The 20,094-nt window shown below is 46.8% G+C and overlaps 1 protein-coding gene across 1 annotated transcript in view; it reads left to right on the top strand.

Moving 5' to 3' along the window:
* Positions 1-19,430, top strand: part of COL22A1 (collagen type XXII alpha 1 chain) — a 326,388-nt gene extending 306,958 nt beyond the window's left edge. The window contains exons 57-64 of the mRNA XM_008972890.2: positions 1,288-1,359; positions 2,968-3,003; positions 5,572-5,616; positions 8,838-9,017; positions 10,767-10,833; positions 13,460-13,642; positions 16,147-16,224; positions 18,222-19,430. Coding sequence (XP_008971138.2) covers positions 1,288-1,359; positions 2,968-3,003; positions 5,572-5,616; positions 8,838-9,017; positions 10,767-10,833; positions 13,460-13,642; positions 16,147-16,224; positions 18,222-18,409 — 849 coding nt within the window. The 3' untranslated portion in view covers positions 18,410-19,430. The remainder of the gene's footprint in view (positions 1-1,287; positions 1,360-2,967; positions 3,004-5,571; positions 5,617-8,837; positions 9,018-10,766; positions 10,834-13,459; positions 13,643-16,146; positions 16,225-18,221) is intronic.
* Positions 19,431-20,094: the final 664 nt, after the last annotated feature.

The following is a 20,094-nucleotide window of genomic DNA, read 5'->3' as shown; positions in this document are numbered from 1 at the left end:
CTCTTTGTTGACTATAACCATAGGCATCTATGGTCTACATCCATAGGCACCCAAAACAAACATTTTTTTTTTTAAATGTTTAACAAGGTTGTAAGGTAGAAGTTTGATGTTTCCAGAGGATGGGAGGATGAGGTCAGACTGAGCAACCCTGACCACCTCAAATGACAAAGAGTGCAGCATGGGAATGGAGGTAGGGATGGGGGTGGGAGACAAAAAGGATCAACAGGTAGGTAGCAGAGAGAGCTCAATGGGCAGGTAGTAGAGAGAGGATGCATACCAATCAGCAGAGTCCTGGTCAGCTAGATATCAAATACAGGATTTGGGGTTCAGTCCTGGTAGGTGGGGAGACATGGTGGGGAAGATGGTTCTTTAATGGGTTCTAGGGTTGGATAAGAAAAGCTCTGGCCACTAGTCTCCTTCCAATCTAGTCTTCTTGTATTTTTACTTGCTAAAATTGGCTGCCTGACTCAGAAGGCCACCTGCGAGGTGTGAGTCAACTGTCAATTGTACCGGGCAATGGGCTGACCAGGACTTGGTACTTCGGTTACTGCGGTGACCAGCTCACCTCAGTTTGTGAGGAACTTTCCCAGTTGGAAAATCCTGCATCCTGGGAAACCTACTGGTTCCAGGCAAACTCGGCATCTGATCACCCTAGCAGAGACCGTCCTCTTGTTGGACTAGGGACAGCTATGCAAAAGGAACCCAACTTCCTAGCAAACATAATGACCTCCCTCAGGGGCTATGGTATGGGACCTGTTGCTGCTTGTGAGACAGAACAGAGGAGGTGGGGTTGGGTCATGAGGCTGGACCCATCACCTCCCCTAGTGCAGAGTTGATCCTGGAAGTACTGACCCATGCATGATGGCTCCCCAGAAAAGTTGAAGTTGAAAAATTCCCAAAGTCCTTTCCCAAAATGTGATTCTACCAAGTGAGCTTTGGCCGCCTCATGGGCAGTGGTATGCCATCTCACTAGAGCACTCCTTGGAGAGCTCTACACATCTCAGGGTCTTTGTTAAATATCTGTCTCAGTTTGTTTTCGTTGCTTCAAATGGAAAGACCCTTGGCTGTTTACAGGGAGACCTCATCTTCTTCCCCTGGCTGTGACAGCACTACCAGGAGTCCCAAGACCCTGTGTCTTTTCCTAACCCATGCCTCTCCATCATGGGAGGATTTGTGTGTTGTGTGGATGTCTCAGGCCTTTTGATTTCAGAGTGGTCACAAGGTTTCCGAATCTGCTTGAGTTGGTACATGACCTTGAGGAATTAATTCTCAGTTTTCTCTTTGCAGGGCCAGAAAGGAAGCAAAGGGGAAAATGGCAGCCCAGGACTTCCTGGCTTCCTGGGTCCCCGTGGGCCTCCGGTAAGCAGAGAACCCCAGTGGGGCCCAAGATACCTGGCTCCAGGTTGTGATGTTCACATGCAGTACCTTCCCTGCCACCTGTGTCCTCAGTTCTGTCTGCTCAGGCCATGATGACCTGTGTGGGGTCAAAGTTGCATCATGGTTTAAGAGACAGTGGAGTGCCCAGAGGTCACACCTGCATGGCAATCTCAGTGCCATCACTCCTTAATCATGAGATCTTAGGAAAGTGTCATAACCTCTTATGCTTTAGCTGTCTCATTATGCAAACGAGGATAACGACAGCATCTACTTCTGAGGATTAAATGAAATCATTCATATAAAGGGATCAGCAATGGTTCCTGACCCACTGCAGGTGCTCAATAAATACAAACCATTGTAATGATGCATGTGGTGGGACAATGGTGTTGATCATGATCCTAGAACTTGAAGGACCCCTGGAAATAATTGTAAAGGTGAGCAAGTTTGAGCCGTAGGGTCAGAACATGTAAGTGATTTACTCAAAGCCATGTGGTAGGTTTGCACTCCAGCTTGTCCTTGAGTCAAGGTCTCCTGACTTGACAGCTTAAGGCAGGGGGAAGCTGTAAGGTAATCTTTGCCAAGTTTCTGGACGGGGAGATGCTGAGGGATTCAAACATTTCCAAGTGGAGCCCTCTGGTGTCATCTGCATATTGCAGTCCACTCCCTGGACTGCTGACCTGATGAATGAGGCTTGCATGTAACATACCAGAGTAGAGAGCTTACCCATGTTCTTGTCCATCCCCTCCAATTTAATTCTGACCCCTCCGCATGCCCCACTGCCAGCCAAGCCCAGCCCGTTGGAGGTGGTAGCCCCTCTTACCCTTTTCTACCATGCTGCCCAGGCTTTGCACGGTCCCATTCACTGATTTTTACGTGGGCTTATTCACTCCCTTGCTAAAGGCCAAGGCTCCTTCTCCATCCCCTTGTTAATAATCTGCTGCTACTGAGCAGCCAGGCACCCACTCCTGTGGATGCACTGCAGCAATTGCTCCTGAGTCATGATAAGAGTGGGGTGCTTGTCCAGCCCTCACTACATGCCTGCCACTGCCCAGTGTGCTTTTGGAGAACTAACACATTGACACCTCACAGTAATCCTTGAGGCAGGTACAACCACTGTTCTCATTTTACAGATGAAGACACTGAGGCACAGAGAGCTTAAGGAAGTTGTAGGGAGGTTGTTTAAGGTCACAGAGCCAAACAGTGGAGGAGCCAAGAATTGAACCTGGAGCCCAGTGTCTTATTGGTTTCTTGTTTCACACATTATAAGCCTACTTCTCAGAGAGGCCTCCTGACCACAACAGGACTATTTGTAAAATCGATATCCTGGAGGCCCTCTTGGTGGAGTCATATCCATCCCATTGACAAGGAGCTCTTAACCCGTGGCTCTTCTTCCTAACCTGGGGTGATTTTTTGCTTTCCCCTGTACAGGCTGGCCAGAGAGCCTGTCTGGGATGTCCTTGGCCAGGTAGACCATCGATTGTTGTCTTTGCTGGAACATGACTTGAGTGGAAATGTCAGTTTTAAAGACAGTCTTAGTACCGATATTGAACTGATGCTGCAGAGCCACTGATATTCTGTTCTGTTTTCCAGGGAGAACCAGGAGAGAAAGGAGTCCCAGGCAAGGAGGCAAGTATCACACGCCCACTCACCCCTTGGCAACCCTTTGCCACCAACGGGCAGTCTATGCAGGCTCAGGCCCTGGGCTTAGAAGGGCCCACACTTGCCTTAACACTCTCTACCTTCAATGTTTGGAAATTCTTAATGCCTTTTGAACACCTGGCTCATGTTTCAATTTTGCCCGGAGCCCCACAAATTATGTAGCCAGTGCAGGGGCACCGTCTTGGTATGTCTGTTTCACTTGTTTATTCCTCAGCATCCAAGCTATCGACAAATCCTGTCAACTCTAACTTCAAATACCTGTAGGTTTTGTCCAGTTCTCTCTGTCTCTGCCACTGGGACTCTGATCTAATCTGTCACCTGCTCTCACTTGAACACTGCAGTGATCCTCTAATGGATCTCCCTTTGTCCAGCCTTGCCCCTCCACAGTCTTCCACCCAGCAGACAGAGGGTCTGCAGAGCATAAGCATATGGAGACACTGCAGTACAACCTGCAGGTCTGCCCTCCCCCTGCACTCTCCGTGGAATCCAGGCTGCCACAGTCCCACCACTCCCCTCCTTCTCTAAGCTCCAGTCACTGGCCTCTTAGCTCCTGAGACATGCCAAGTTCTTTTCCAAGGGCTCTCTTTTCCCATGCTTATTCCTACTCATCCTGAGGTCTCAGCTGAAATATTGGCTTTGCCAACTTTCCTTGACACTGAAGCAAAGCAGACCCCCCACAATGCTTGGTTTTAGCACCCTGCTCTGTTCTGCTGTAGCCCAGGAGACCAGCACAGATACCAAAAATATTTGATGAGAGATGAACAGAAGAATGACTGAATGCAGAGAAAGTAGGTCTATGGAAATTAGCTTCTCCGTTTCAAGGCCTGCATTCTCCCACTTGAATGAGGAAGACGCATTTTTACCCTGTGCCTTTGGGTCATGTTCTTAACTGCAGGGAGGTGGTCACTTCCTTGAAGCTGAGTCGGATAGCTTCATATTTGGAAAGTGTTTGCTCCTCACCCCAGCCATAGGGTGCCACTCACTGGGTGTATCATTCATTCATTGCCCAATCACTGTTTCCTCTGCTTCCTGGAATGAGGTAAAGAGGAAATACCCGTAGCTCCCATTTCTGAGGGCTGCGTCAGCCCCATGTGCTTGTACTTGGGCTGCTGCCTACACGAATTCTCTTTGGACTTCTCGAATAAATTCTAGGCTAAGCAGGCAACCTAAGTCTTCCACATACGATCCAGCTCTCCCCTTAGAATGGGAGCCTCCTGCTTCCTCATGCCCAATATATCTCCACCTTCTCCCATCCAAGGCTTGGTCCTCACTCTTCCACGCACCTATAATGCCTTTCCTGCCGCCTTTTGTTGTTAAATTTTATCCAACTTTCAAGGCTCTGTGCTTCCCAACTTACAGATTCACCCAGGAATACCGAGGCAGCTTTTGGTAATTATGTTACAGCAATTAAATCAGTCTGCCTTCTGTTAGAATCAACTCATGCCCACCGCCACCTCATGGACAGGTTGTGAACTCTGTGAGAATGAGAACCATGTCTTATCTCTGTCCTCTGCATAGGTCTCAGGGCTGAACATGGCACCTGCATGAAAGGGATGCAATGAATGTTTCTGGGGCTGGAATGGCCAGGTTCAGAAGAGCTCAAGAGTACTCTTTTTGACTTTCTTCTCTTCAATCAATGTAGAGTCTATCAACCAAGAGATGGGAAAAGAGCCCCCAGGCTGAATTTCCTTCCCCAATATCAAGCTCTGCTTTCCAAATGTGTGCTGTCTAAGAGGCAGGCAGCCAAGCAAACCTTGGTCATCATATCTGGGGAGAAAGAAAGTTAGGTGTCAGCTGGCAGGAAAGTAACCCATGCGTGAGAATGGACACTGGCCAGAGGGATTAGTCAATGCTTTACAGAGGAGATGGCAGAGGAGCTGGGGGCAGAGAGGGAAGAAAGAGACATTCCAGGTGGAGACAATGACAGAAGCAGTGGGCACTGTGGGCCGTGTCCCTTGTTCCCTGACGTGACTGCCCTCCAGAAGGGAGTGGGGACTGTGGGAACATAGAAGAGGGCCACTTCTCTAAATGTTGGGTGATCGGGGGGCTTCCTGAAGAGGAGACCTGCAGGCCAGGTGGGAAGTAGGTATCCAGACAGCGAGGTGGGGAGCATGCTGCAGGCACAGGGAAGACAAGGAACAGAGGCCATGAGACCACAGAACTGTCTGTCCCCTGCACTAGAGCCATCCAGGGCAGTGACAGCCTGTTGAAGACAACAATTCGTGCAGGGCCTCCTGGACATGTTAAAGGGAGTGGGGTTTATCCCACAAGAGGTAGGGGAGGAATCTGGAGGGGCCAACCCAGGGCTGGTGCCATCAGTCAAAGGTGGACAGTGCCAGGAGGAAAGGAGAGAAGACACAGTGTGCCGCCCCCACCCCCACCATGTAGGCATAAATCAGAAAGGAGCCCTCAGGGGACCTTATCTTTTGAGGGTCCCTTGTCCTCAGCATGCAGGACTGTGAAGAATATCCAGCAAGGCAAGGACACCAGTGCAGAGGGCCCGGGGCAATGACTGTCCTTTCTTTCTCCTTGCAGGGGGTCCCTGGGAAGCCTGGAGAGCCCGGATTCAAAGGAGAAAGGGTGAGTGGAGAGCACAGGCACCTTGAACACGCCGAACGCGACCTTTGCACAGTGGCCACGGGATGTTGAGCCTGGCCTTTGTCCAAGGCAGTTAGTAAACACCCGCCTGGATCATGCCGCCTGTCGTGATTTTGTTCACTTTTTCCTGGATGATCACCAGCCCCACAAAGGGAGGTTCTTTTCCTCCCAGTATTGTTTGTACTTGATGTTATTATTATTTTTTTCCTTTTTTTCTTTTTGGTTATCAGTTTAAGGACTAAAATCATCACAATTAGAGATTCAAAGGCAAGCCTTGGGAGACATTGACAGATTTCTTTCTCCCCGTGTGCGAATGCCCGCCGAGACGGGCTTGGCTCCCGAAGTGCCAATTTGCCAGTAGCCAAATTTGTCGCTGGAGGTGACAAGGGAACAGATTTTCCCATAATGAATTGCCTTGGCGTTATACTCAGAAAGCCTTTCTTTACATTTCATTTCTCCAAAAAACAAGAGGGGAAAAGACTTTTTTTTCTTCTTTTTCTGCTGAAGAGCCTGTGGAAGGCGGACGCGTTCTCACACTCACGACTGCTGCTCCCTTTGGAGGCTTTATGCGTCTCGTTTGCCCACAATCCTGCGTTTGGTCAGCCTCACTCTGTCACACTGTTGCACGACACGGACACGGACGTCCCAGGCACCCCCAGCCCACCCCCGCTTGTTTTCCATGGTCCTGAAAAGAATTTATCTCGGCTTTCTTCGCAAGTGGGGTGGGTGGGGAGCCGGCTGGCTTCTCCCACAGCCAGAGGAGTGAGAAAAGTGGGGGCAGAGTCTCAGGGATTCTCCCCCCTGGATCTTCCTCCTGTCTCCTTCCCATGACTTTGATTCCTCTATCCCGTGGCTGTTGGTTCCTGAGCGATGGAGCCAGGGACATGAGGGACATGTGGCTGAGAAGGCGTTGATGTTCCCCCCCGAGAATGCGACTCAGGCAGCCGTGGGAGCTACTAGCGCAGGATATGGGCTTGAATTTTGGTTGAGAGCCAAGGAGCTCAGACCACCAATGGCATCTCTTCTTTAATACCTAATCAATACACGGAGAACTTGCCTTTTCCCTGTTAAGTGCTTTCATGGCACATTGCCAGGGAGCCATTAGCCTACCCTTTTCTTTGTACTCCTGGGAACATTTGAAATATGGGATAAGTCCTGTCACCACAAAGTAATTGTGAGATATTTAATGAATAGAAAATTCTGTACCACACATGAGATAGGGCCTTAGCATCCAGGTGTACAAATACCAGGACTTTACTAGACCCCTGAATTCAAGATCACTGGCAGAGATTGCAACGTCCTGTGAAATGCATCACGCTTGGAAAATTGAAGTGACTTCTTTGGACCTGGCTAAATTATTATTTTTGAATTCACTGATTTTGGGTTATTGCTGAAATATTAAAAGCAATACAGGTACATTGTTCAACAGTGAAAATTGCAGGACAAGTGAATGCAATGAAAACTTTGTGCCCCTTCCATCTCACCCCTTAGCCCCATCTCCTCTCCAGGGTCTATCACAGTGCTTTGGCTTTTTGTCTTTTCAGAGGGAGTCTGTGCACACAGAATTGTGTGTGGTGTGTGTTATAAATGTGCATTTACCTTGTATTTAACCCCCTCCCCACTCTGAGCATATCAGACGTTATCTATTGTCTCACTCCTTGCATTTTTCATTTAAGTGCGTATGTTAGAGACGGTTTGGTGACTGCACTGTTTTCCTTTTCTGTGGCTTTGGGTCACGTTCTCAGCCATGCCACACATTTACGATTACCATCTGGTGTCTCTTCTTTTTCTCCCTGTGCCTCCCTTTCTCTGCTACATCCCAGCAATGGAGTTCTGTTATCTCTGAGGCCATTAATGTGGCTGCCATATTCTCAGACCAACTAATCATTTGAACTTGCTGGTTAAACACACGGTAGCACATAAAGGCAGAGGATTGGACTGCCCTGGGCTTGCCATAGTTCCCAAATCATTGGTCCCGCACTTCCAGCTCTGGGTCAGCTGTGGGGAGAGATGAGCCCTAGGCAGTGTTGGAGGCCATTGGATAATCCTCTGTGAACTCCCTAGAGCTGAGAGAAAGGAGAGAGAGATGACCTGGGAAGGAGACACCTCTGTTGAGAGAGGACCACTGTCTCTCTAGAGAGCAAAACCAGGCCATAAAGGGGTCCGCAGCTCCACCATCGGTCTCAGTTGCCAGGGCCAGCCTTCTCCAGGCAGCCCGAGGAGCTGCACTCTTGGGATTGAGAATAGGACTGGAATTCCGCAATCAACATTCTTATCCTGTTCTCTATAGACTATCTGTGTGACCATGGGCTGGTGGCTTTCTGTCTCTGTGCCTTGCATGTTTTCTTTTTTCCTTTTCCTTTCTCTTTTAAAAAACAGTCTCACTCTGTCATGCAGGCTAGAGTGCAGTGGCATGATCATAGTTAACTGCCGTCTCAAACTCCTGGCCTCAAGCGATCTTCCCACCTCAGTCTTCCAAGTAGCTGGGACTATAGGCAATTGCCACTGTGCCTGGCTAGTTTTTTAAAAAAGATTTTTGCTAATGATGGAGTCATAACATCTTGCCCTGGCTGCCCATGTTTTTTTGTTTTGTTTTGTTTTGTTTTGTTTTGTTTTGTTTTTTGAGACAGAGGCTTGCTCTGTCGCCCAGGCTGGAGTGCAGCGGTGCGATCTTGGCTCACTGCAACCTCCGCCTGCCGGGTTTACGCCATTCTCCTGCCTCAGCCTCCTGAGTAGCTGGGACTACAGGCACCTGCCACCACGCCTGGCTAATGTTTTGTATTTTGTTTAGTAGAGACAGGGTTTCACAGGGTTAACAAGGATGGTCTCGATCTCCTGACCTCGTGATCTGCCTGCCTCGGCCTCCCAGAGTGCTGGGACTACAGGCGCCTGCCACCACGCCCGGCTAATTTTTTGTACTTTTAGTAGAGACAGGGTTTCACCGTATTAGCCAGGATGGTCTCAATCTCCTGACCTCATGATCTGCCGGCCTCAGCCTCCCCCATATTTTCATTTGTACAATCAGGACAGTGCATGTGATGGATTCTGGGGCTCTTCTCACCCCAAGCCACACATGGGCCACCTAGGGCCAAGGTCTCCCTTTCAGTGATCTAAGAGGCAGACTGGGGGAACCCCTTTTGCAGCTGCATGGGGTACAGCTTCCAGCCCTGAGACACATGCTGACATGCTTATTTCCTCCTTAGGGAGATCCTGGGATCAAAGGTGACAAAGGACCTCCTGGTGGAAAAGGCCAGCCCGGGGACCCTGGAATCCCAGGCCACAAAGGCCACACAGGCCTGATGGGTCCCCAAGGACCACCTGGGGAGAACGGACCAGTTGGACCCCCAGGGCCTCCAGGCCAGCCGGGATTTCCAGGACTGAGGGTAAGGATGCTAATACGGCTTTGGACTCGGGGCTCCTCGGGGCCTAAGGGGGAGCCAGGGAAGTGTGTGGACTTCAGAGGCACCAGGTTACAGATCCCAGTCTTCCAGTGACTGAAGGCATGACCTGGGGCAGGCTACTTTTCCTCTCTGAATCTGCCGTTCCTCATCTGCAAAAAGGGAAAACAAAATCCTCTTCTGATTTATGATGATCAAGTGAAATAACGTGCCTAGCTTAAGAAATGCTCAAAAATAGTCCCTCTTCTGTTCAACCCTCTTCCTCAGTGGTAATGAATCCTTAAGACTTCATTTCTTGGGCTGTAGAACTCTTCTGCCCAGGACCTTGTGCAAAAGGCAGTTGAGAAGACACCCAGCTCCCAGGGGTCTGAACTTCACTGTGGGATGGTTGACCATCCATTTCGATGCCTGGCTATGCCACTCTTGTATCTGCCGACCTGGAGTACTCCTTCGTCCCCCTGCGTCTCTCTTTCTCCAAAGCTGGGAACAAGGGCTTATTTAGAGTGATGATGGTTTTTTCTTTCTTTAAACATCCTTTATTCTAGTAGCAGCACTTTCATTTTACACCATCTCATGACACAGGCATACACGGGCTATAAAAAGATAAACGCAGAGCTCCCCTGGTGGAAGTCCATGTGACCACTCCTTCCTGCTCAGCAGCCCATATGGTCTTCTGGAGACCCTCGTATTTCTCAGAGCCCAGGTCTGGATGACCTCCATGTCCCTGCCACTTCTGATGCTCTGCAGTCGCGTCAGTTCCTGGTGGCTGTGGTCAGCCTGGGTTTCAGCTGCCCTGAAAGACGCCAGGCAGCCAGAGCCTGTCTCTTGGCCAAGTCAGTGGAGAGGCTGGAGCACTCAGCTGACTTCCAAAGCCCTCTTGGAGCTTTGCCAAGTTCTGCCAGTCCTGCTGCTATGGGCAGTGATGAGAATACTGGGACTAACTTAGAAGATTCTTGGTCAGAATAAAAGAATAAGGAAATGGAATCTATCTCATGCCAGGTATGGGGCTACAGAGATGAGCACAGTAAGACCTCTGCCCTTGAGGGGTAGACAGTGCCCTGGAGCAGTCAGGCAGGAAGGGACCAGCTCTGTACAGCCTGAGGACAGCTCCTCTATGTTCTTCTAAGAATCACATGCCACTCTGTGAGCTTGGAGGCAACACTTGCTCCTCTGGTTGTCAAACTCATCAGCTTCTGTGGACCAAGCACCAGGACTTGGTGAGAAAGTTGTTTAGAGCCACAGTGGACCTAAGCAGGGAAAACCAGAGCATGGGAACCAGAGTGGCCAAGTAGCCAGGCAGGGGAAATCCACATGAGTTCACATAGAAGGCAGCCTGTAGGCTATGTCCAAAAGGTGGACACAACTTTGGCAGCAGAGATTAGGGGCCAGATCTCCCAGGTCCAGTGCTAAGAAGGGAATATGAGTGGAATTAATGGGCACAGTGGCTTGAGCAGGAAGGAAATCCAGTGAATAAGCTGGAAGGGTATGGAAGGAAGGGCAGTAGTGGCTCAGAGAGCCCAGAGTCCCGGTTGCTGTGTAAAATGGGATGATGCTGCCTGCATAACAGAGAAGGGAGGAAGGGATTAGAGATGTGGAAAAGATTGGGCTAGGAACATGTGCTTCCCTGTGTGGGTATATACCACCTACGAACTTCCTGGTTTCCCAAGTCCTCAGGGTTCTTAGGTGGCAGAAGTTACTGGGAAGATGAATGACTCCACCTTCCCTCCCTCCTAGGGGGAGTCTCCATCCATGGAAACCCTGCGTCGGCTTATTCAAGAAGAGCTGGGGAAGCAGCTTGAAAGTGAGTATCTGGACTGTGTTACGGTCTTGCAGAGAAGAGCCCAGGAAGCAGTTCTCTCATTCAGCCTTGAATGCTTTTGCATCCTGGAATAAGAAAAGCACTTGACCGGCAGCTCAAGTGTAGACTATCAGGGTTGGGGAATGCCCTGAAGACTGTTCTGTCCTTTATCTGACACATACTTTCTCTAGGACTAGTCCTTCAGCTTTCACTTGGTTACCTCTAGTGAAGGAGAGCTCACTATCTACAAAAAGAGCTCTGCTATGATCAATCATTTATTCTGTGCATTGAGCCATTTATCTAGTCTGTAAAGAATTTTGGTTATTTACTGCTATGAGCCTCATGAAACTCACAGTCCAGAGGAGGTAGATAAACAAATAGACAAGACGATTTTAGTGAAGTCAATAGAAGTTCTTAAATTTTATTTGTCACAGCAGGCATTAAAAGAGGACAGATGAACATACCTAAGATAGTTCAGAGGCCAGGGAGTGGATTAATGAAGGCTTCCTGGAGGAGGGGCCATGTGAGCTACAAGTTGAAAGATGAAATGTGACCCCAGGTCTATGGAGCAACATGTATGAAGGCCCTGAGCAGGGCAGGCAGGCCTAGTGCTTTCAAGGAACTAAAATCCTTTCAGTCATGTTGCATTGACTCATTGTTAAGTCCCCAGGTCTAGCATGTGCCTGTGCGTAGCAGATGCTTAGGGAGGGAGGAAGGTAGGAGGATAGTAGTAATCATGCCAACATGTTGGCATTTGCCAAGATCAGGTGAAGTTCTCAGCACTTGCAAGTGTTAACCCAAAGCAGCCTCCAAACAATCTCATGAGGCTCATGTAATTATTGTAAGAATTGTTAGAAGCAGAATTATTAGGGGCTAAGTAACTTAAGGTTGATGAGCTGGGAAGATCTGGCCAGGATTTGCACCCGGGCAGCCTCACTGAAGGTTCTGTGCTCTTCATCACCAAGCTCTCTTGAACAACAGCCTTTCCCATTCCCTCTGCAATAGGAAGTTAGAGGAGAAGAAAGTCACACAAGTTCTTGTTGCAGCAAAGAAGAGAAATCCATAACTACTTTCCAGGAGCACAAGGACAAAAGGGGAGGGCACATTTATTCACATGATCATGTCTCAGTTATCTTGCACCTCCCATTGTGAGATTCTGTGCTGGGAGCAAGGACACAGCTATAAACAAGACGGCCCTCCTTCCTGTCCTCTTGGAGTGTCCAGGGGAACACAGTCCATTTCCATGCAGGAAAAAGAACACGATCTTTTTCCTGTATGGAAATGAGGGCAAAGGGCTGTTTTCTGAAGCATACATTAAGGAGTGGGTTTTGGGTGGGAGAAGGAGGCGATGAGAGGAGGGAAATAAGGAACAAATTGGTGGGCACCATGGGTGGGTGGTGTTCTGAGGTCTCATGTGTGTAGATCTCTGAGTTCTACCTTCTGAATGCTGGATTCATCAGTGACAGAAATAACCTTTGCTTTTGGGGGATTTCTAGCCCAAGAACAGAGACAAGAGCCGTTTCAAAATGGTTTGGATAGAGAATCTGCTGGGCTGAGTCCTTTCTTCCAAACAGGCCTTTGAGGAAGGAGCATCCACTCCACTTTAACGATGAGAAAATCAAGGCTCAGAAAAGTTGAGCAATTTGTCAAAGTCGCAGAAGCCAACCACCTGTCCTCCTGCCACCTTGTGAGAGGAGTAGTAGGAGGGAGACACTCTGGGAAGTGATCAACCAGGCAGTCAGAAGAGCCTGACTCTACCTTGGTTTCCCTATCAAATGCCGGGAGCCTTGGGTAGCCTCCCAGCCTCTGGTTTTGGTCACACTGTCTGCAAAATAGCAGTTTGGGTCTGATTACCTATGACTGCATGGCTAACAAAGACTGCCCTTGGTGGCCACCAGATGTGCATATATCCCCTGTCCCATTGAAAGGCTGCCAGACCAGCCCTGGACCTCTGGGTTTTTTAATCAGTTCTGTCATATTAACATTTTAGATGTATAGGATCTCCAGTGACCATCATGTCCAGCCCTTTAGCTTATAGATGAGGACTTTGACATCGGAGAGGAAAAGTGACCAACATAGCTTTGTGTAAGCCATTTACCTCCTCCACCCCAGCATCAGTTTCCCCAACTGACCATTGCAATTGCTACTGCTGTCCATGCTACTATGGCTTCCGTCGTTCTGCGCCTGGGGTAGCAGCCAGCATCTCCTGAGCACTTAGCAAGTGCCAGGCACTATTCCACATGCATCATCTCACTTACTCCATCCTCATTCCAGCCCAGTGGGGTAGGTGCGGTTTCTTTGTCTCCATTGCATAGAAAGGGACACCAAGGCTGAGAATGGTCAAGTAGCTTGCTCAAGGCCACCTGGCTGTCCGTGGCTGTCCTGGGATCCCAGCCTGGGCAGACTTGCTCCAGGGGCAGCGATGGTCACTACTGATTAAGTCACCCCATGGCCAGCCACAATCAGAAGGTGCCCATACAAATGCTGCACATGTACCATGTGACATGTCATTGATGTTGTTTCTGCAGCTATTATCGGCCCCTTGGTTCTGAGTTGTCAGTGAGTAGCCATCCTGTCCTATGTCCACTATCTGTTCTTCATGAAATGCCTCTCTTTTTCTACTTCACAGCCAGACTCGCCTACCTCCTGGCCCAGATGCCCCCAGCGTACATGAAGTCATCTCAAGGCAGACCTGGGCCCCCAGGGCCCCCTGGAAAAGATGGGCTTCCAGGCCGGGCCGGCCCCATGGGGGAGCCAGGTCGTCCTGGGCAGGGGGGTCTGGAAGGACCCTCTGGACCCATAGGTCCCAAAGGTGAGTGAAGACCTGGAGGAGATATGCTCCGTGTACTCCTGGAGGGCGGAGAAGGAACAGGGCTGGGAGGTGGCACTGCATGCATTATTCATGCCACTCTCATTCCCTGTAGCTTGGTAACACCCAGAGTTTTGGCATCATATAATTTTATAATATGCATAAGAGGCTTTCATACTTGACATTTTTACAAAATTATGCTTCTGCTAGGAAGATTGAATCAGTTCCCTCCTACTTTCTTGTTCTCTCTCCATCTCCGCTGCTCAAGTTTCAGGGAGGTAAACAACATGCCTCCTTTTTCCCCTACTGAGTTTAGCACTGAGGAATAAGACATTTAATCTCAATGGAGATTAAATGCCAGCCTTAAAATTGGAACAAAACAGCTGTTAACTGCCCAGGTCTCAAGGCAGTGACTTATCAGGACATCAGAGCTCCAGCCAACAGAAGGTCTCTCCTTCAAAGGGCGGAGGCCATATGATTTAACTCATCACACAGTGGCAAACAGGTCAGAAGAAGCCAAGTGTCAGCAGAACACTTACTCTCTCTGCAGGAAGACAGATGTGAGAGAGAGAGGAAGGATTAAAAAATAAATTTAAAAACTTTTTTTTTTAACAGAAGGTGTTTTTTTAAAAAAAAAATTTACTTCAAGTTCTGGGATACATGTGCTGAACGTGCAGGTTTGATACATAGGTATATATGTGCCATGGTGGTTTGCTGCACCTATCAAACCGTCATCTAGGTTTAAAGCCCTGCATGCATTAGGTATTTGTCCTAATGCCCTCTGTCCCCTTGACCCCCACCCCCCGACAGGCCCTGGTGTGTGATGTTCCCCTCCCTGTGTCCATGTGTTCTCATTGTTCAGCTCCCACTTATGAGTGAGAACATGCCGTGTTTGGCTTCCTGTTCCTGTGTTAGTTTGCTGAGAATCATGGCTTCCATCTTCATCCGTGTTCCTGCAAAGGACATGAACTCATTCTTTTTTATGGCTGCATAGTATTCCATGGTGTATATGTGCCACATTTTCTTTATCCAGTCTATCATTGATGGGCATTTGGGTTGCTTCCAAGTCTTTGCTATTGTAAATAGTGCTGCAGTAAACATACGTGTGCATGTCTCTTTATAGTAGAATGATTTATAAAAGGTTGTTTAAAAAATATTTTATCTATTTTTTTAAGCTTGCCTGCTTTCAAATAGCTTATATAATTAATAATAATTTTTGAATAAGGCAATTTCAAATAAAGATAAAAGACAGGAGACCAGCCCCATAATTCACTCCTGTCCGATTAGGAATAAGCATGGGGCAGGGAAAGGAGCATGTGGTGTCATTTTAGCTGCTCTGGAGTGACTTGGAGTTAGGGAGATGAATGCTTCTAACATTGTCCTCTTTTGATCTCCCATTTTCTTACTAATTCTTAATTTGCTTATCCATTTCCTGTAATGTTTCTCCTACTTGAAAGGCTTTTTGTTAAATTTGTATATTCTAGTCCTACTCATATGATTTCATAAAACAAAATATATAAAATAAATGTCAATAAGAAAGCATAAAACAGAGAACATCAGATTGTGGCAGAATACTGACCAAACACAATTATTATAACAATAAAAATGAATGGTCTGAAGTCCCCGTGAACCAGCAGAATTTCAATTGGGGTTACAAGAGAAAATACACTGCATGCAGCAGATATTCAAGAAACAATATGGCAAAACAAGTGATTGATTTAAAAAACAAGGGTGAGAGACAGTTTAATCCAATCTCCACCATCTTCATTCAAATATGATCTCAAGTGTCCTCCCAGAGAAAATGGATCACTCTCTCCTCTGCATGTCTGTAGTGTTTTTTTGAAATTCCTATGATGGTACTAATCGCATTCTGTTTCATACTAGAATGTTCTTCTTGTCCTATTTTATTTCTCTTATTAAATTTCAAGCTTCTTGAGAGCAGAGCTGTGTGTTACTTATCACTGCGCATGCCCGCGTGCGTGTTGAATTGGTTATATACCATCCAGTTTCTTCCTGATAAAGGTTCAGGTACAATGCTTTGAAAACACAGGAAGCATAGACATATAAGAGGAGATGCATGCGGACTTCTGTGTGTACGGCATATGAGAGAGTGTGTAGGTGTGTACATTTGTCTGAATGAGTCAGTATGTGAATATGAGTGTATGTATACAGTTGTTAATATGGTTTGAATATATATATGTATGGAATTGGGTAGATACGTGCTTGAGCAAATGTTCATATGTAGATATGTGTTTAGGAGGGAGTGTTTATTTTGGTGATTCCATGTGCATACTTCTGAATGTGAGTGTGTGCTGGAGTGTGTGTGTGAATGAGTGTGTGAATGGGAATTGGGGTCCTGTGCGGCATGAGTGTGTGTGCACAGGGTGGTTTAGACTGGAATGCCACAGCAGCCCAGTGCTGCACCTGCACATCCCGCAAGGTGGGACGCCCAGTTTCTGTCCTTCCCGGGGGTCTCCACCATCAAAAGTGCATGTTTTTCTTCCCAGGTGAGCGAGGAGCCAAAGGTGACCCAGGTGCACCTGGAGTTGGCCTCCGAGGCGAGATGGGACCCCCTGGAATCCCAGGTATGACTCATTCTGCAGTCTCAGGGGTAGGGTGTGAGCTACCCTGGAGACCCAGCACCCCTGCCCGCGGCCCCACAGGAGTCAGCAGTGAGCGGAGAGGAGGGCTTAGGCTCTACAGATGAGGAGGAGACAGAGATCACTCACTTGGTTTCATTAAATATTTCTAAAATACGACCTTCTTGAATTACTAAGAAAACTGTAGTGTATTCTATGAATTGTTGAAGTGTATCCCGCAAATTTAAAATTTCATGAAATGGTCCTGGAAAAAACAAATTTACTTGGGCTAAATCAGGAACTGCTGGGGACTGTGTTTCTCTTTCAGACATTTCTGGTGCACATTCACTATTAATAAGTGCTAAGGACTCTCGCATTAAAAAATGTGTCTGTTTTGTTTAACCTAGCACTTTCGAAATTCACTTGAAAGAGAAGTCCTTTTTCTTTCACTATGCAGTTGTTAATATCCTTTTAGTATTTCTCAGAATATGTTTTGGGGAATGCTCATCCAGTGGTAGGGTGGTTAGCTGTCCCAGGGCTGAGGATGTTTCTGGGACCTGAGAATTTCAGTTTTAAAGCCAAGACATGACTTGAGAAAACTGGGGCAAGTTGGTCATGCTACCCAGTAGCCATGTTGGAAGATCTCTGCAATGCAGCAATAATCACATTCCAAAATTAGATGTATAGGTAGAAGGTAGAAGAAATATGACTTTTGAGGCTTCTATTTTTTATTTAACTTTAATTTCTGTGTTTGCCCGAGGTCAAATCTGAATATTGATCTTATAGAGAATTTCGATTTCAGTATTTATACCTTCATGATTTTCCAAATTTTCTAAAGTGGATATTTATTATTATTTTCGTTAGATAAGATAATTAGAAATACATTATAAATATTTATTTTTATGGCTCACCTATTTTCAGATAGCTTACAATATTAAGAATAACTTTTAAAAGAAGGCAATTTCAAATAAAGAGTAAATGGCAGAACAGAAACCATTTAAAAGGAGGAAGTAACTGTACCAATGTGGAAGTGAGATAATTATCCCATTTCAGTGGCTCTTAGCCCAAGGAATGAATAACACTGAGGCCTCAAAACTTGATCTAGGCAGGATTATAGATTAAATAGCTATTACCAAAGCATTAATAGAGTTAATGAAATATCTACAGATCTTTTTAAGCAAAAAGTTTACTTTGTGTTTATTTTATATGATATTTTCTGATAAGACGATTACTAAGACATAAGAAGGGATGTCACAACTAGGGTTAACCACAAGGCTTAGCACTGACCTTCCGAGTTGCCAAAGGTAAGAAGAAAGATAGGTTGATTATATATGATGTCATGATGCTTACTAAGTGAAAGGATAGAAATTTGTCTATAGGCAATATTTTCTGGGTCTCAATTTTGGACTATTTTAAGTGTCACTTACTTGCATCCTAGATGTTGTCTTTGGCCATGATTTTACAGAATAGCTTAATGTAATCCAAATATGTGGTTCAAATTTAATGTGTAGATAAAGCTGAGAAAATACAGATTTGGAACAAGTTGGATGTTGCACAATGGAATGTCACCAGGTGTCTGTAAGGTCATGTGAATTGGGGCTGAGGGTTAACGATCAGGACTTGGTGTCTACTCTCCATTCAGACTCATTCCCTAGACCCATGTAAGAACCCAGAAGGCCAAGTCTCTCATCTGGCTCTTCAGTGGAGAAATATACCCTACCTGGACTCAATCTACCCTTGTTTCTTTCTCTTCAGTGGTACCTGGATTACTATCCTAGGTCAAATAGTTAAAGCAACCCCTTCTTCTACATATTGAGGTGCTCCTGCTACCTGGTGTTTATGTGGACCACTCTAGTTGCTCAGAGCTCCCAGACCATGGGGATGCTCTGTCTGAGGACATTTCAGGTCCTGAGTTCATAGTCAATGGAAGCTGTGAGTTCAGGGCCCATCCCCTCCCAGAAGGATCTTGAACCACCTTCTGTTTCTTTTGCTCCTTGGGCCAGGTCAACCCGGGGAACCTGGCTATGCTAAAGATGGACTTCCTGGGATCCCTGGCCCTCAAGGGGAGACAGGACCAGCTGGACATCCTGGCCCCCCAGGACCTCCCGGTCCCCCAGGCCAATGTGACCCTTCCCAGTGTGCCTACTTCGCCAGCCTTGCTGCCCGGCCGGGTAACGTGAAGGGTCCCTAGAGGACTCTGGAAAGCCAGAAGACTGCAGTGGATTTCTGAAACTTGAACTCAGAGCCCAATGGGAAGCCAGAGGTCTTGAAAGACTTCAGCCATGTGTTCCTTTTTTTTTTTCTTTCTTTTATCATTTGCTTTTTGTTTTATTTTCTTGAGAGACCTCAAAATTATTAAATCCAACAGACGCTGCCGGTCGGTCAGATTATTATTAATATTATTGTTGTTGTTAATTATTATTATTATTTCATATGCTGATGCTTTGTGAGTTCTTTTCCACTCCTTTAAAGTTGGGAAAACTTGATTCGTGGGGCAGGAGATTGTTTCTTCATTCTTCTGACAGCCCCCATCTGACGTGTAACTGCCCATTTTAAGGAAACTCTTGGTGCTACAAAACCCTGACCAGACACTTGGCAAATTTACCTCTTTCTTCAAAAGAAAAACTTTAAGAAAATGAGCCAATGGGCTTCATTCTCAGTCATGCCCGGAGATCACCCAGGGAGAAATAATACAAACACCACCGCTGTCCAGAGAGAGTAAAGAAGCAGAAAGAGAAAGAATTTGCAACCATGAGGAATGTTCCCACCTCCCGACGGGACGTGCATTTGGAGAACACAGAATCAGCCCTCAGGGTGCACTCCAGCCACCTCAGTGCTCTAAGCTCACAGAAGTGAAATAATGTCTGTGCGTTGGCAATGGCTTTGTGGGATCATATGTCTTGGCCAAAGATGGGAAAACCCATGTTGAAGAGGCAGCCCTTGAGTGTTAATTTGTCTTCTAAACTGTGGGTAAGGCCCCTTCAAGTTCCTTTTGTTGGTTTCAATTATATTAATTATAAAATAAGTGGATGTGGTGACCATCCACTTGTGTTCCCTAATGATGGGCAGTTGGCCAGGGCACTGACCAGAGCTGGGAAATTTGGATCTCCAAGGCGGCTCTGTCTCTGAAATAAATGGCATCAAGTGCATGTGTGTATGCGACATGCCCTGCCTGAACAGGTGCTCAATAAATCCAAGTTTCCTTCTCTTGAGTTCCTCTTGATGATTGATTTCTTATATTCAACTTCCACCTGAATGTGAACTCCTCAAGCACTGGGATGTATCTTTTTCTTCTGAGAACCGTAGCACACAGTCCACATGTTCAGCCCACCTGGTGAATGAACGAGGGAGTGAATGTGTGTGCCTGACTGAGCTAGTCCAGGGCCGTTCATTAGCCTCCCTTCATATGGAAGCAGACATTTAGATGTGCACATTTATGCAGGATCACAGTGGGGAGGGAGTGAAGCAAGTTGGAAAGTTTTAGCAGAACCTGTCTTGTTAAACTGCATCTAGAGGCCAAATGATTCACCAGTACTCTTCCTGCATTTGTTCTTGACTGATTGACTGGTGGACCGATTGATCGATCCATTTATTCATCCATTCATTCATTTGTCCATTCACCCAAGCCGTTAGCCACTTACAGACTAATGCAGTAGATGTTTATCAAGAACTTCCTTTGTGTGATCCCCTGTTCTGGATGACTCTAATTGATTTAGAAACTGGGAACATAAACATTTCAAGAAGTTTGATGTTTCCATGGGTAAAGAAGTATTATTGCAATGATTTAAAAATGAAATCTGATACCCATTCCTTGTGTTCAGTCAGCTGGTGCTGATTCTGGGGCTGGATGGGTGTCAGGGGTCCAAAAGAAGCCAT

This window comes from Pan paniscus, chromosome 7 (assembly GCF_029289425.2).
Source record: "Pan paniscus chromosome 7, NHGRI_mPanPan1-v2.0_pri, whole genome shotgun sequence".
NCBI classification, from domain to species: Eukaryota; Metazoa; Chordata; class Mammalia; order Primates; family Hominidae; genus Pan; species Pan paniscus.
This window is presented reverse-complemented; position numbering and strand designations above follow the sequence as displayed.